At 39.8% G+C, this 17,414-nt stretch overlaps 1 protein-coding gene across 1 annotated transcript in view; it reads left to right on the top strand.

Annotated features, from left to right (window-relative positions):
- The window catches only part of LOC125417125 (phospholipid-transporting ATPase ABCA3-like), a 69,608-nt gene that overhangs the window by 38,561 nt on the left and 13,633 nt on the right, over positions 1-17,414 (top strand). The window contains exons 13-23 of the mRNA XM_087908513.1: positions 499-653; positions 1,308-1,463; positions 1,755-1,965; positions 5,266-5,416; positions 6,285-6,383; positions 6,646-6,799; positions 7,728-8,025; positions 10,715-10,961; positions 11,099-11,303; positions 13,367-13,583; positions 16,991-17,164. Coding sequence (XP_087764639.1) covers positions 499-653; positions 1,308-1,463; positions 1,755-1,965; positions 5,266-5,416; positions 6,285-6,383; positions 6,646-6,799; positions 7,728-8,025; positions 10,715-10,961; positions 11,099-11,303; positions 13,367-13,583; positions 16,991-17,164 — 2,067 coding nt within the window. The remainder of the gene's footprint in view (positions 1-498; positions 654-1,307; positions 1,464-1,754; positions 1,966-5,265; positions 5,417-6,284; positions 6,384-6,645; positions 6,800-7,727; positions 8,026-10,714; positions 10,962-11,098; positions 11,304-13,366; positions 13,584-16,990; positions 17,165-17,414) is intronic.

Here is a 17,414-nt window from a genome sequence, read left to right as displayed (position 1 = left end):
TAACATTTTTCCTTATTAAAATTAACTGCTCATTACAGCTGCCTCAGACTGTACAACCATCTGAACCATTTTGAAATTATTTTAGGTGATTGTGTACTTTTTTATTCCAAACAAAATTTAAGTCTTCAAAGGTAGGAGTTTTATGGTATGGGTTTTCCGATCTAAAAGGTGTGTGCCCAAATCTATTGCAATGAGCAGACTGTACTGTAAATAGTATCTGTTGACAAGTGGCTGGTGGTGGCGCTGGGCTGTTCCTGTGTTACACTTCCATGCTTTTATCACACCAAGTGATTTTCCCTTCTCCACTGAATGTTTAAAAAAATCAAAACATTCACAAAAACTCTGTAAACTATTTCTAATATGGTCCCCAAAGTGGCCAATGAAAAAATTTTGTGGTCTACAACATTAGGGAACAATCCATGTATAGATTTGGCTACAGAACTAATGAGCACATTTCCTCGCCAAAACCGTTCTGTTTCATCATCTACCTGATTCTAGGTCTCTATCCCCCAACCAGAGGAGACGCCTACATCCATGGATACAACATCTCACAGCACATGGCACAAATCAGGACATCCTTGGGCTTGTGTCCTCAGCAGAACCTGTTGTTTGATCACTTGACGGTATCAGAACACCTTTATTTCTACTGTGGGGTGAGCCAAGGATATCTCTTTTCCCTCCTCATTCTGTTCAGGTAGATCACCAACTACGAATATTCTTATTCTTATAAAGTTCAAGAAATGATTTTAATTTTCCTCTAAACTTAAGAAGTGGAAAGGGGGATCTAGCACTCCAGAGCTGATGTAAGGAAGGAGCTGCTGTGAAATATCTCTGTGATTCAGAGGTTGGGAGGACTAGCGTTCCTTTCGGGACAGTGATACACATGAACCCATAGCAGCTGTGGTTGACCGCACAAGATAGAGCCAGTTGACACTCCAGTCCGGGCTGCAGAGGAACTCATAAAGCCTCGCCTAGAGGAAGAGCTTTGGCAGATGATTGCTGCTGAGACAGCTGTTATTGATTGACAGCTGGTCGGCAACTCGTGCTGCAGCGGTAGCCTCACATGCATCCATAGACCGACGGCATGACGGCATCAATGGGACTCAGTGTGTTATGAAAGCCAATGTGAAGTTGGGAGGGAGACATGCCAGGGAGTGTTGAGGCAAGCCAGAAGAGGGGGAGGGATTGATATGACCAAAATACATTATATAAATGTATAAAATTCTTAAAATCAGAAAATGATTTCTAAAAGAAACATCTAAGATGAAACTTGAAAGTCCCATGCAAACTCTGCCTGCTTCTTTTAGGTAAAAGGAATACCTCAAACGACGTGTCTTGAGGAAACTGGCAGCATGCTGTCAGCTTTTAAACTGCTGGAGAAACGTGACACATTTTCAAAGTCGCTGAGTGGTGGCATGAAGCGCAAACTCGCCATCATTATAGCACTGATAGGGGGCTCCAAGGTAAAAGGGACAAACTAAGTCTGTACCACAGCTAGTTTAAAAATCCAAGTGACCCAAATCAGAAAGCTGACTTTGAAAGCAGCTCAGATGGAATTCACATTGTCAACCTTATTGGGATAAAGTGACCATGGGTTTGATTTTAGTATACAGAAGTCTTAGTTTTATATAAACTTATTATCTATGCTCAGCTGGACATTTGGCTTAAAAGTCAAATAAGAACAAGCCCAGTCCTGGGAGGACACCATGGGACCAGTGCATAGTTGTGTAGTCATAGAATTGTTCTGTCTCTAGGTGGTGATACTTGATGAGCCAACATCTGGCATGGATCCAGTCTCAAGGAGGACCACATGGGACCTCCTTCAAGCCTATAAACAGGACCGTACCATCCTGCTGACCACCCACTACATGGATGAAGCTGACGTGCTGGGTGACCGCATTGCTATCATGGTCCAGGGAACCTTGCGGTGCTGCGGCTCTTCTGTGTTCCTGAAAAGACTATATGGTCCATTTCCTTTGCTTATTCTTAGGATGCTGTTGCTTTAATAGTATGCTTTTAACTTAATTCCCATTGGTTTTGTGCATATAGTCAAAACTTGAGTGAACCCTATGCTGTGATGTTATAATTCAGCTCTAAGTCCTTTGAATAGTATTCCATTTTCTTCAAAATGATCTCCCACCCGTGTGTTTGCTGTATTGTCCAATGGTGACACTCATTTCTCTCACATGATTTCTAGAGAAATATGATCTAATGCAATTGTCCATCAGTGAGATTATAGCTAGGTACAGAGGTATAGAAACAGAGATCAGAGGGGGCTAGATGACTTTCTAATTTTTATGTTTCTGATCTATAACTTCATCCTGTTTTTGTCTGAGAAGATACTTTGTCTATCTTTCAAAGCCCACACTTGTTTTGGAGCTCTGTGTTCTACTCTGGAGATGGTCCTGTGATTGCAGAAGAATGGGCCTTCTGCTGGGTTCCCTACTTCTGCTCTTTTGTCAAGTTTCTCTTATTTCAATGTGAAGACCTGTGATACTCCTGTCTAGACACACCTAATGCTTGTGACCTCTCAGATGTTACATACCTGGCAGGCCTTAGTTTCTGGTCCTCTTCTATTTGCTTTTGCCCCTGGGTAGGCATTATCTTATGCTACTTAGATTATCCAGAACCTTTTGATTGGTTGCGAAAGCTTATATGCTAGTTATTGAATATGCAGGCTTTTGTTGAGGAGATGTCTTTCAACAGTACTGTGCTCTTTTCCAACATCCAGCTGGAACATTTTATGCATCATTAAGGCCTGCTTCTTACCTTTGCTAATGTGGGTCTGGGGAACGATTCACTAAATGTATTTCAGTTTTATTGCACAAGCATGAGCCCCATGGAGTCTTCATTAAGTTTCCTGACCGATCATCATGATTCTCCACTTTGGTTTAGTTATGTAAGCTCTAGTCTTTTGTGAGGTGACAAAGGGCTAAAAAGGTAAATCCAACCACATAGAGTTCCTCTTGGTGTTTATATAGCCTGCCACTCAGCAAAGACTAACAGATACACCCTTATGAAGTTTCTGTGGTTACTTCTTTTCATTTTTATTTGAGTGTATGTTTTATGTGTATTGTGTGTGTGCTGGCATGCATGCTCATGTTCTCATATGTAGAGTCCAGAGGAAAACGTTGGGTGTCTTCCTCTAATGCTCTCTGCCTTATTTCACTGAGACAGGGTCTCTCATTGAACCAGAATTGCATCTCCCAGGATCTTCCTGTCTTTTCTCTCCAACTCTGGGGTTATAGGCAGGTGTGCCATGTTGGATGCCTATGTTGGTCCTAGGGATTCACTCAAGTTCTCACACAGGCACAGACAGTGCCCTTGCCCACTAAGCCATTTCTCCAGCTCTGATTTCAGGGTTACCTTGTTGCAGAGCCCTGCACGCAAATTGTCTTCACAACTTGTCGCTGTAGTCTCATTTTTTTCCGACTGTTCAAAGCGAGTGCGGCACTGGAGGCTGCTGGTGCCCCCCTTTGCTACACCTCCAAGCCAAAGCGGTGTGATTGCACATCTCATCTCACTTTCCTCCCACGGGCCTTCCCCCCACCCCCCCCACCCCCCGCGCTGCCTCTTGTCTATAGAACAGGCTGTGCTTTCACATTTGCCTGTTTCTTTCAAATGTTCATGGTGGACGTTCTAGGACATACTGACATTGCCAGGGCCATGAGCTAAACTCATCCTCATTTATTATGAATGTTTTCATTGCATACATAATTTTTGTCTGACAGAATTTTGATAGATTTTCAAGATGTAATTTTACAAGGACATTTTAAAATTTTCAGTTATTTTCTGCTTTATGATAACTGCGATTTTTCACTTGTATTCTGTTTTCTTACACTTCACCTTTTACATTCCCATTTGGGTGACTTTTAGTGATCTTTCTTCGAGGCTATTGATTCTTTCTTTTCCTCTTTCCACTCTGCTGCTAAGATTATTATGTAATTTCTTTATTTGTACTTTTCTGATGTCTTGTTGGCTTTTTTAAAAATAGCTTTCATCAGCCTGGAAAATGTCTGATTGACTCAATACCTTCTTTTTCTATTTCTAGTATATTGCTTAATTATTTATCATGGTATTTTACACCTTTATCCTGTAATGTCTACATCTAGGCCAATCTCTGCTTCTTACTTTCTATCATATATAGTATTACATTTACTATATATGCTTGCTTGCTTTTTTATTGGCATAGTTTATATTTTTATGAAACTGAAGTATTAAATATTTATCTCAAAGAAGTGTATACCCTTATCTCTGTCAGGCCATGTTTATGAACAACAAAGTCAATAGACTGTGTATTTTGGCAATCCTATAATATGGTACAGCTTTCTTTGGATCCTGCTCATCATTGTCTTCAAATGTTGTAGAAAGAAAAGAGAATGTACTGTTAAGAGAGCTTGAGACCTACATATGGACAGAAGGTGCTCTCTTTAGGCGGTGGCCTAATCACAGGCCTTCTGACTCTGGCATGTCTTCTTTGATTTCCACATCCCTCCTCCATTTATTTCATCAGTACTCTGTGCTCACTTGCTGTCTTATACTCTCTCTCTCCGCTCCTTATTTTCCTCCCTTTCCCCTTCCTTTTTCAAAGGACTCTCATCAGGTAATGGACTCAGATACCCCAGAGACACTTCCCTTAATTCTGCTGTCCAAACGTAGGGTACCAGAATGTCATTGCTAGGAGCACAAATCCTAGAGTTCCATGGAGGGACTTCATTCATACCCTACCTCACACCTAGCTTTTGGAAGACCAGTGAAGAAGGAGAAGAAACAAGAGGAGACTAAGGTGGAAGAGAGAGAGGAGAAAAGGAGGAGGTACAGGGTGGTGGGGAAAGATGATGAGAGTGTAAAGACAGAAGATTTTGGGAAGATTTCTCTGATGTGAAGATCTTTAAAAGAAATGACTTTTATTCAATTTATGTAGTTTCTGGTGTGTAATATGGACCCACGAGTTACCTATTTAATGAATCTTAACCTTGATTTCTCTAATTTCAGCATCAGTAGAAAGAGAGGTCAGGTAGCTTTTCATGTTATCTCTGCTCTATCTGGCTTTATAATCTAGATCATTATTAATCTCTTATAGAGCTATTATAATTATATCACTAATTATGATTATAGTACACAATGCTGTGCCTCTTAGAGTTGTAGTCAAATAACTTGTAACATGCTTTATCTTCTTCTAGTTTACACAAACCACAGAAAGCCTCATGAGAAATTGGGAAGCTTAAAACCACTCAATTTGGTCTTCTGAATGCATTTTCTCAGGTGTTGGATACCACATAGTCATGGTGAAGGAACCTCACTGTGACATTGATGAAATCTCAAAACTGATCCATTACTATGCATCAGCAGCCACTCTGGAGACTAATGTTGGAAACGAATTATCTTTTATTCTACCCCAAGAATACACTCACAGGTATGGATCTATAAAATGCTAACCAGTTGATTTTTAAATAGTCAAACATAATTGTTGCTTTTCCTTGTTTCTTCCTGCTTAGCAAATAGAGTTTATTTAAGGAAACAAAACTTCTGTGATTGCTGCCACTTGCACTGAAAAGAGACAGACGTCACCTGCTTATTCTAGCTTCCAAGGGTGAACTGGTGATACTGGGAGTTTTGTTGTTCATGTGCTAAGATAATAACAGGGTAATGGAAAGTGCTTTGCTAGCATGCACAAGGTTCTAAATTCAATCTCAGACCACACATACAAACTCCACCATTACAATAATAATAGCCTTAAAAACTAGGAAAGGTGATACATACCTGCAATCATAGAATGAGATGTGAAACAGGATTATGAGTCTGTAGCCAACATGAGTCAGAAAGAGACATTGACTCAAAAACTATAATGAAAAGTAATTAGGACGGTTTAAGTGATAGGCTTTTTGGAGTACTGATATAATCCACCAGAAATAGGCAGTTGGTGTGTGATCCATGGGCAGCCTTACAGTGGCCATGCCTCAAAAGAATAGTGACTCTTCTTTGTCTGTCAGCCATCAACTGACAGTCTCCTCATAGAGCATCTAAATAGTTTTATTAGAAAATCAAAATATGTATCTAAGAATATCATGTATCTTAAAGTATCATGGGAAGCAATCTACTAAAGTAGTTTGCTGTCGTCTTGCTTTTTCTGTTTGCCTCACCTTTCTGAATCAACAGAACAGAAGCATGACATTATACTAAACCTTGAAGTGTTGATGAGGGGAGATCACTTTCAAATAAAAAGAAGTAAGCATAAAAATCATCTCTTTTAGTCCCAGCCTGTCATCTTCTCCTGTTTGTAGGTTTGAAGCTCTCTTTACTGCTCTGGAAGAGAATCAAGAGAAACTTGGCATTTCTAGTTTTGGCGTCTCTATCACAACGATGGAAGAAGTCTTCCTTAGGTTAGCAAGCGTACACAGGAAAAGGGAAACCCTCAGAGGGAAAGACTCTTGCCAAACTTGGAGAGTGTACACCTTAGAAGCCTAAGCGTGACAAGGGTTGGAGATGTGCTGCTTGGGAACTGATGTCACTCTTACTTAGTGGTCGCCATTGAACATGAGTAATCCAAGGGGCCTTTGGAGTTGGGGGTTGTAACTCACATTCTTCAAGCAAGGGACAGTGGGATGAGGTTGAATGACAGGCTTTGTTTGTTTCTTCATATAGAGTCAATCACATGGAAGATTCAAAACCAGACATCCAAGCTACTCACTCTCCCTCAGTGGGGAGCAAAGAGAGCAAGAATAAGGATGTTCCGAGCAGCATAAGAGGAGGCTTTCCCACCCAGAGTGAAGACGCAACCATTGTGTTTAACACTGGGGTAAGAACCTTTGCTAAGAAACAGGTGTCTGAAGCAAGAGTTAAGATTTAAGAGTTTTGTTTTCTATTAACACATGAACCAAAAGAATGCAGCATTCTCAGCTACTGCAGAACCAACGTGGTGTGAGCAGAGGAATGGACTCCAGAAAAATGCTATCAGCTGTTACTGTCACTATCGCTATTTTGCGTTCTTTTATTTTATTATTTTTCCCAAATTGAGAATCCAGAAAATTATCTGCTTTTTCAAGTAAATGTACTAGGGAGGCTGATTTTTTTCAAATTATCAACTAGCAGTGCGTTCTAAGACTTTCAAGAGGAGTAGTTCCTGTATATGACGACCTCCAAATCAGTGAGGTCCTCATCATGGGAAGCCTGGTTGAGTGCCAAGTATTCTTTCCTTGCTCTTGCATCTATAAAGCATATAGTGGTTACCAGGAGTCAGGAGAAATCATCCTGTTGTCATTTCTAGTATTATACACAACGTTAAACTTAGGCACTTTACATTATATGCTATATCAGAAGTCAGACAACTCGATGTAAAGAGATAACAAATTTTGAAGGTTCGGTAGATCACATGATCTCTGTCACCATCACTCAACTATCATTGTACAGGGAGTAGCCGTGGGGCATAGAAACAGTGTGCTTAGCTGGATTCTAGTAAAGCTATTTACACAAAGGTTGTGGTTTGTTGTCCTTGCCTTAGACTGACAGATGGATAATCATATTATTGGGTGACACACCATAGGTTTGGGGTCTTCTCCAAGAATTTATCTACTTACATAGCTGTGTGTGTTTAACTTGTGTGTATTTAAGCTGTAAGACTTTTATACCACAACCGTTCAGAGCATCGATGTCAATGAATGTCAGTGTGAATTTCAGTGTCAGGGTCTAGAGGCTGTGGTGATGCTGTTTCTCTCTGCTTCTCCTAGTGTTCCCTCTACTGCCAGCAGTTCTGCGCCATGTTCGCGAAGAGGCTGATGCACAGCTGGAGACACTGGAGGGTGCTTTTGGTGCAGACACTGGGATTTGTCATCTCTACTCTCTTCCTCTTGAAGTCTGGTGACCTTAAATATGAAGATGAGAAAACAAGGCAAATGAATTTGGGTGAATATGGTCAAACCATTGTGCCTTTTTCTATTTCTGGGAGATCTAATTTGACGACAAGTCTATTAACACACCTTGAGAATATACTAAAACCAGGCAACCACAAAATTAAGGAAGTACAAGGTAAGGCCAACTTAGAAAGAAGCAGAAAGCTGCCTTTTCAATGATTTCCCTGGGTCACTTCCAAAGAAAGGTCATAACTAAAACATGTTAATTTGCTCCATTCTTTTCCTGATACTTATTATACCACAGAGACAATTAAACAATAGTAATGTCCTTATTAAAGCTATTGGTCTCAAAAGTTAATTGGAATTGGTTGGACTTTGACTGTGAGTATTTACTGCTTATTTCTAGTTAAACACAATGGATGGATGGATAGATAGATAGATAGATAGATAGATAGATAGATAGATAGATAGATAGATAGATGATAGATAGATAATAGATAAAAGGAGGTGCCCAAGTACTTTTTTTATGAAATTGGGCACAATTTTAATTTTTGGCAACAATGAAATACAGTATGGAATTGTGGCCTCCAGTCCTGGCCTTTAATTTTTTCATAGAGATAGCTGTTTGGTTAGAGCCTCCAGTTCACCCCTGCAAAGTTCAGGAAGTCCCATTCCCATCTCTTTCTCTCTTCAAACCTTGCCCACCCAGAGAGTCTACAAATGAAAGATGCCAAAAGCCCAGTTCCACATTCTTGGTGACTATTGCAGCTTCCTCCCCTAATGCCACCAGATGCCCAAGTCCCTGCCTAGCTTGATCAGACTTAGGCACAAACCCAGCTTGTGGCAGACACGTCATCACCCCTCACCTATACTCCATAAAATCTTCCTGCTTTATTTCAGGGTGCAACTTGTCTGGCCTCATTCCTTGAGGTCAGTGAACCCACCCATGAGTTACTTTGCTCCATATATCTGTTATTATACTTCTTCAATCAGTTTGGTCTGGCTTACTGTGTCAGCAGAGAAGCTTACTGTGTGCGTGCGTGCGTGCGTGCGTGCGTGTGTGCGGTGGTTGAGGACAGAAATTTTATTAATACCTAAAACAAGAATCCTGAAAACTTTGGGGGCAGACTACTAAAAACATAGCAATAAAGTTCACATTTGCTCTGCCTAATACTTGTCATTTAAGTTGAACAAGGAAGTCTGAATAAGTACCATTCAGCTGTATTGATTTGCTAATACTTTATTTTGTATAGGTTTATTATGTAGGTTTACAAAATATTGAGAGGCCTTGGGCACTGATGTAATTTCTAGCAAAGTTACAATGTGAGAATGGAATCAGGCTGTTGAAATACAGTTAACACACAGACATTTCCACCACACTTTTCCTTCCTGTTGCCCTTAGTACCACACTAACTTCCTGTCTGTTCCTACCTTTATTCCTGGACACTGAAGTCTCTGTTCTGTTTCTGGGGATTGATCACTTCCAGAGTGGTATAAAAAATGGAATCACACAGTGTGTAACATTTTGGAATGGACATTTTCTCTTAGCGTGATGTTCTAATAATTGTGTATATCCAGTTTTTGTCTCTTTAGTGGCTAACTACTAATCATTCGTGTGGACATAGCACAGTTTATTTAGCCATTCACTCACTGAAGGATGCCTAAGTTCCCCCAGTAAGCACAGCTATCCATAAAGCTGCTGTTAGCATGTGACTGTGCATCTTCATTTCTCCTTCTCATGTAACAATTGCATTATAATCTGAGAAGCCAACTGTTCTTCAGAGTACTCGGTGGTTTTACTTTTCCAATAACAGTGTGTAAGTGACCCAGTTCTTCTGCACCTTAAGCATTTTTCTTCATAGACTTACTTGAGTATGTGATTTTGGTTAGCTGATAGGTATCACGAATAGTGTTTGTTTTCACACATTGAGCCAGCCTTATATTCCTGAGATCCCATTTCTCAGGGTTCATAATTCTGTATAGGTTATGGTTGTGTTTCTTGGATGTTAAGGCAATTCTAGCCTGTAAAATGAGTTAAGAAGTAGCTTGAGAAATAGAAGACAAGTGGTTTGAAAATAATAAGGATAACAAAGTTCTATTATGTGTGCAGACGAATGAGTCTACACATGCCTTGTGGTGAATCTGGTGTCAGTTTGGTTGGGTTAAGGGATTTGCCCATATCTGTAAACCACATTTCCACATGTGCCCATCAGGATGCTTCCAGAATAGATCAGAGTTGCAATCAGGAGACACAGTGAAGTGATTTGCAACTGAAGCCCATGTGGGTAAACATCAACCACCCCGCTGCGGGCTGTGGGAGCCTTATTTGAGGCTGGACATTTATGCAGCTTGGTCTGTCTCCTCCTCACTACTGTACAGGGACCACACCAAGATACTGGAGGCTTAAAGGGCTTTTCCACCATTCAGAAGGGAGTGGAATGTTGGACTCCCCTCAATGCCTTTATTCTTCTCAGGGTCTTGACCCAAAAATGCTGTTGCTTTCTAATCTGGCATATTCTCAAAAGGTGATTTTGAAAAATTTTCACTTAGTTTTTCCATTTTATCAGAGCAGAGTTTTACTCTGTGATGTGAGTAAAATTTCTTACCAGTCTATTAAAGACAGGTAGGTGAGAGTTGGAGGAGTACATCGGGCTGTGTTTTCCTAGGACAACTGTAGTTTGGGTTATTGGAAATCTTCAAAATTAATGATGAAATAAAGTCCCAAGGATAACAACAAAACTTCAAAAAAAACTATCTCCACAAAATTTAAAGTGGTAAGAAGCATAATTATTTGTTCTTGGATGCCATTCGTTAGTGTGGTCTGTATGTTGAAAACACTTACCAGCATTGTGTCTTTGCCCTAGGTGACCTACTCAAATACTTGGAGGGAAATGAAGAATGCATTCATTTATGTATTGTTGCACTTTCCGTCAAGGTGGCTGCAAACAGAACGGAGCTCACTGTTCTCTTCAACAACGAAGCCTACCATTCACCGTCTCTTTCCCTGGCCGTCGTAGACAACATTCTCTTCATGTCACTTTCTGGTGCTGATGCTTCCATAACCGTCTCCAATAAACCTCAGCCGCACCCCCAGGCTAAGGAAAGCCTAGGGTAGGCTTTGTTTTGGTTTTCACTTTTGCACTGGAAATGCCCTCTTCCCAACCTATCCACTTATATTTCTGTGATAAAAGGAGCCTTTGGTGGAAATCTGCATCTTCTGATGGTTCTTCTTTTTGTTCCTTCTGTAGGAGTGCAGAAGGAAAGGTGGTTGCCTTAAAAATCCAACTGGGCATGGCTCTTTTGGTCAGTGGCTTTTGCTTCCTGCCGGTGGCTGAGAGAACCACCAAGGCAAAGCACATGCAGTTTCTGAGTGGGGTCTCTGTCCTTGTGTACTGGCTTTCCGCTCTTGTGTTTGACTTCATCGTCTTCTTGGTTTCTTGCTGCCTACTACTGGTGAGTAACAGACAATGTTTTGAGAGTTTATTTTCCTTTGGTTCCGCAAGGAAAATCCGTCTTCTAATTGATGTTTTCATAAATATAGCTATGCCGATCTTTACTCATTCTCTTATAGAGCACATTACAGCACTGGGAATGGTGGTAACTATCTGGAATTTCAGCACTTGGGAGGTAGAGGCATGAAGGTTAGGAGTTCAAGATCATTCTCAGCTACATACCTAGTTCAAGGTTGGTGGGCATGAGACCCTGCCTAAAATAAAAAAAAAAATCAAGAAGTCTTAAGATAGACTAAGAAAATAACTTCAAAATACTTTATTATGAAAAAAATAACCTTTCTTCTTTGTCATAGCAGAAGTGTATCTCATGGACTAATTAAGAGTTTCCTTTTTAGCTTTGGCTGAATTCTAAAACTATTCAAAGTAAAAACTGTGTTTTCATACTTCACGCTGTACAGCTGTGTTAGATTTTGCCTCCTAGTATTCTCGACTAGACTATTGCCACCTTTCCTAATGTTCAGTCTCCATCAATTTATCTTAGTTTTTAAAAGTATTTGTTAGAATGGCTATTACAAAAAGAAATACTACAAAGTAAGTAGTTTTGGAAAAGTTGGAAACCTTGCCACTTGTTGGTGGGAACCAGAAAGGAGTATGCTATCAGAAACAATGTGGCAGGTTCTCAAGGTATTCAACAGTACTCCTCTGTAATTAAACATCCCACCACTAGAGGTAAGAGATGGAATCAGAATCTCAAAGATACATCATCTTCCTACTCCCCCTATACACAGCAGTCTGTGTATCTATCTGTGACTGACTATCACAGCAGTCAAAATGTGGAGGAGACCTTATGACCGCCAGCAGACTCAGAGAAAGAGAACATGGTATCTGTATGCACTGCAGCATCAGTTAGCCTGAGAAGTTGCTCCTCATATACGCTGCTACTGTAGATGAAGGCAGAGGATATTTATGCAAATATAGCAACCACAAAAATGTAGTAGGAGTCTGCTTGTTCATTTATTTGTCCTTGTTCCCAGCTGTCCAGACTCCCAAAATAACCACACAGAAACTGTATTGGTTAAATCACTGCTTGGCTCTAGATTCTTATTGGCTAGCTCTTACATCTTAATTTAACCCATTTCTATTAATCTGTGTATCGCCACGTGGCTCTGACTTACCAGCAAGGTTCTGGCCTGTCTGTTCCCAGTGGTGGCTACATGGTGTCTCCCTGACTCCACCTTCTTTCTCCCAGCATTCAGTTTAGTTTTCCCCACCTACCTCTATTCTGCCCTGCTATAGATCCAAAGCAGTTTCTTTATTAATCAGTGGTAATCACAACCTACAGAGGGGAATCCCAAATCACACAAAGCCAAACACTGTGTGACTCTACTTCATGAAATATACAAAACAACCAAATTCAGAGAATCAGAGTGTGGAATGGTGGTTTCCAGGACTCTGGAGAAGATTCAGTCAAACAAGATTCCAATTAAGGTCTCCCTAAATGTATGCTTCCTTACCTGGTTTCCCACAAGAATTATAGATAACTAGAATTATCACACTCATTCTGGAGTGAATGTGAGAAGTAGTCTAGACTTACAAAACCTAAATTAAAAGAAAGGGATATCAACGCGAGGAAACTGATGAAATATGAGGAAAACATTTAGAGAAATCATCTATTTTCTGGGAAAGTTGATAGCTGCCACAAGTATGAGAGTCTCTTGGTTCTGTGTAAGAATCTTTAAAAAAACTCTTCCAAAGAGAAAGTCAAAATAAGAAAAGACCATGGTTATGATTCTGCTTGATGGAATATTCTCTAATGAAGAGGAGGTGTGCCTGACCTGAATGCTCATAAGTTGTGGATTCTATTCATTTCAAAGAGGAAGACAATGAAAGTCTTGGTATTTTCTTTTTTCTCTTTCTCTTTTATTTTTTGAGTGTCATGGCATAGGGTGTATGTGTGTGTGTATGTGTGTGTGAGTGAGTGAGAGAGAGAGAGAGAGAGAGAGAGAGAAACAAAGACAGAGAGAGACCCTGGCCTCACTTTTGCCTCTGTCCCCTCTGTTGCAGGTTGTGTTCAAATACTGCAAAATTGACATTTATGTCACAGACTACCACATTCTGGAAACAATGCTGATTCTCACACTGTTCGGATGGTCTGCCATTCCGCTCACATACCTGATGAGCTTCCTGTTCTCTAAAAGCACCTCTGCCTACATCAAACTTATCATGTTCAATTATGTCTCTGGCATTTTAAGCATCTTGATAGATACTGCAATAGCAGCCAGTAAGTGTGAGCACTTCACAAAATGTCCCCTTCCCCAGAAATGGAAATAAATAAATCAATAACAGCAATGGGCCCAAAGAGATGGGCATTGGTAGGCAGTCAAGTTCTAGTCTTGGACATATCTGTATTAGTTATATCTCAACAACCTCTCTTGAGCTTCTGTGGTTATATGCTACCCACAATCCTTGTATTAAAACGCCAAGACCCAATCTGAGCTTCAGTTCCTCAGTGGGACCTCTCTCCCACTTCTTATACCTTAGATTCAGTGATTCTGTAGTAATTTCAGAGCTTTGAGTATTATATTGAGATCTTTGATCCTTTGGAATTGATTTTGATACAGGGTGAGAGATATATATCTAGCTTTATTTTTATCTACGTGTAGATATCTATTTTTCCTAGCACGTTTATTTAAAAATGCTGGTTTTTTTTCTTCACTGTGCACTTTTGACATTTTTGTCAAACCTCACAAGGTTGGTAGCTACATGGACCTTTTTTACCCAATTTCAGAAAATTCAAGATTATTTGACCTGGATAGAAACAAAAATAAACATTTCCCTTAAGATTTATCAGTACTTCCACACATTTTATTCTAAAAGTATAGTAACTATGTGAGGAAAAAGCAAAAAAAAATTGGTAGTTTGTATTATTTAATTTCAGCTGACTGTGGTCCCAGGTGATAGTAAAAAAACATAAACAAATTCCCTAGCTTCCTGATAATCTCAGAGTTAAATTTCATATAAATAAGATTTTAAGTTTTTCATGTTTTTACTTTTATGTGTGTATGCCTGCCTGTGTGTGCACATACCATGTACATACAGACATCTCTGGAGACCAGAAAAAGGCACCAAATCCCCTGGAAATAGAGATACAGATGGTTATTAAGTCACTGTGTGGGTGCTGGTGAACTTAGGTCCTCTGCAAGATTAACCAGTGCTCTTAACTGCTGAACCATCTCTCCATCCCCCTAAAAGATACTGCAGTATCAAAACCAAACCTGAATATGCTTCAAAATTAAACATATAGTATCTACATTAAAATGTACACTGTAATAGAGTCTCTGAGTGTAAACAAATAATAAAACCCTCAAAACAAATAGATCTGAAAGTATTTACAACTAAACCCTTAAATGAAAATAAAAAGTATGGTTAGGCCGGAGGAATCCATTCTAGGGTTATATTGCACATCACGATGATTATTCTTCATAATAATATGTACTTTTAAATCTCTAAGAGATTATTTTAAATGATCTCATGACAAATGAAAATATTTGATGTGATGGGTGTGCTCACTATTCTTATTTGATCAATCCATAGTATGTGCATCTATAACATCATATATTATTATTCCATAAATATGTAATTATCACATGTCAATTAAAATAAATCTAAAACATCTTCTGCAGATTAAAGTTTTAAAATATCATACATAGTTAAAGTAAGAAGTAGTTGATTAAAGATTGACACAAATATACTTAGACAGAAATATACTTAACTATCCCATGACATAGAAACAACAAAAGCATGAAATTTTAAAGTCATTGGAGGATAGAGAGGTTCTAATATACAGTCAAAAAAAGGTTAGAAACAAATTGTAGAAGACAAATAATTAGTGTTTGAAAATTTGAGAGTGTCCAGGCTTGTTCACAGACAGGAATCTATAGGTTCAGAAAGTTTCCCTCTCCTGGTTCTGACAAGGGAAACAGCCACAGCCTGAGAGTGAACCAGAAAGGGACGTATCCAAATGTCCAGTGTCACCACTAGAAGGACATTTTAAAGCATAACTTGCAAAACACAATGTGTCCAGTACAGAAGGAGGAAGTGACGGAGGTGGGAGAATGGAGCAGCAAATATAAACAGAAAGCAATGTGACAGTGATTGTTAGCACAGCACACCAGGGCTAAAGCTAGCTGACAAAACAGGACCATTAGATAATTGACAAGGTTGGTGGAATGAATTCTCCAAGCCCGACTTCTAGCTTCATGCTGTTTACAAGAAACATACGTTCCGAAACTAAGATATACAAGGTATAGTAGTCACAAAAGGTATGTATATAGAAACTAAAACTTGAACCATTATAGTGATGTGATCAAATGTATTTTTCATGTTAAAATTATTGGAGACCCAGAGAATTACAACATGGTGACAGATTTATTTTAGCATAAAGTACTAAGAGTTCTAAAAATTTATATGCTTGACAATATAATCAGGAAGTATACATACTCAAAATTACCAGAATTTCTCCAAGGAGTTGCAAAAATTCATTATCATAAAAGAAGATTTTTATATACCTTTCTTAGAACTCAGTGGCGGGGGGAAGTCGACAAATGATACCTACCGAGCAAACCATTCGCTGGGTGTGAGTTAATGAACACACTGTCTCATGATATCTGAAAAGCTGAGCAGATGGTGCGTTGTCCAGACTAACAGAGCAGGGGAAATGCCATCACCATTATGCTGTTACATTATAAATTAACAGCAGAAGGAAATGGGAATAGAGCACACGCCTGACAGCTTAAGCAGGCGCCAAGGAACAGTAGCAGGAAGTAGGAACTACTTAGGGAGCTGAAGAGCGGCACTCTGTGCAGCCAATTGGCTACTTGGAAAGACTGAATAGCTATCAATTTTAATGCTGTAAAGGCTAAAACACAATGGCCATGCAACTTCAAAGGGAGTAAGATTCAAAGCATGAAAAATTATGGACAAAAAGAAGTAAAAATTAACTGGATAGAAAGTGAACCTACTGTGCAGAGACACTGCCTCCTGCCCCCTGCAGGGCCATCAACTGTTGAAAGGACCTGAGAAATAGATATAATGGCAAGTAGATTAGGAAACAGCAAACAGGTATATACATAGTTGCTGTACCATTGGGAACATCCTTAAAAATGTAAACAAGGAAAGAAGAAAGGAAGGAAGGAGAGAGGAGGGAGGGAGAAAGGGAGGGAAGGAGGGAGGGAGGGAGGAAAGAAGAGAGGGAGGGAAGGAGGGAGGGAAGAAACGAAGAAAAGGAGAGAGAAAAGAAAATGTCCTCTTACACATGACAACCTTGGGTCAACAAACACAAAAACTTGTACTTCTAAAAATACAATTCACTAAACCAGATTTCAAAAAAGGTAGAAAATTGGAAATATACTATAAGCATCAAGTACTTAGCTAAAATTCTTTTCACAGAGGAAATACTAGCCACCGGTAGCTCTACTTCACCAAAAAGACTTTTCAGAATCCTGTAATCATCAGCACAAACCTAAGCTGTAAACGAAGCCAAAACCGATTAGCAAGTAACAGACTGCTGTTCAGAGATCACCATCTGGGTTTCAGTTCCCTGCGCTTGGTTTGATCATTCCTAGGGGACTTCTCATCCTAGAGGTGGTTCGCTTCCTCTTACATAGCCTGTTCTTGTCGTCCTTCTAGAAATACCGCTCACCTTGTCCAACACCACCAAGACGGTCCTGCTCAGCTCGTTGCTGCTCTTCCCCACATACAACCTCGGGAAGTGTATAGGTGACTACACTGTTATTTACCAGAGGAAGATACAGTGCACCCAGCGACAGAATGTTCCCAAATATCTGAACTGTGGCAAAGAAAGTAAGTATATTGGAAATGTCTAAGCCTCTAGGTCAGCTGCCCAGAGCATGGATGGTGGGAGGTATTTCTTAAAACACAAGCCATTTTCACTAGGCAGGCCTGTGGCTGCTTGGAACACTGACATAGGAGGATTGGGAGTTGCAGTCTTAAGCTCAGAATCATCTTAGACAATTTAGCAAGACTGTCACAAAGTAAGAAGAAGGCTGTGGCTGTAACGCAGGGGCAGCATGCATTTCTGGTATACACATGG

This window comes from Myodes glareolus, chromosome 7 (assembly GCF_982192425.1).
Source record: "Myodes glareolus chromosome 7, mMyoGla1.1, whole genome shotgun sequence".
Classification (NCBI taxonomy): domain Eukaryota; kingdom Metazoa; phylum Chordata; class Mammalia; order Rodentia; family Cricetidae; genus Myodes; species Myodes glareolus.
This window is presented reverse-complemented; position numbering and strand designations above follow the sequence as displayed.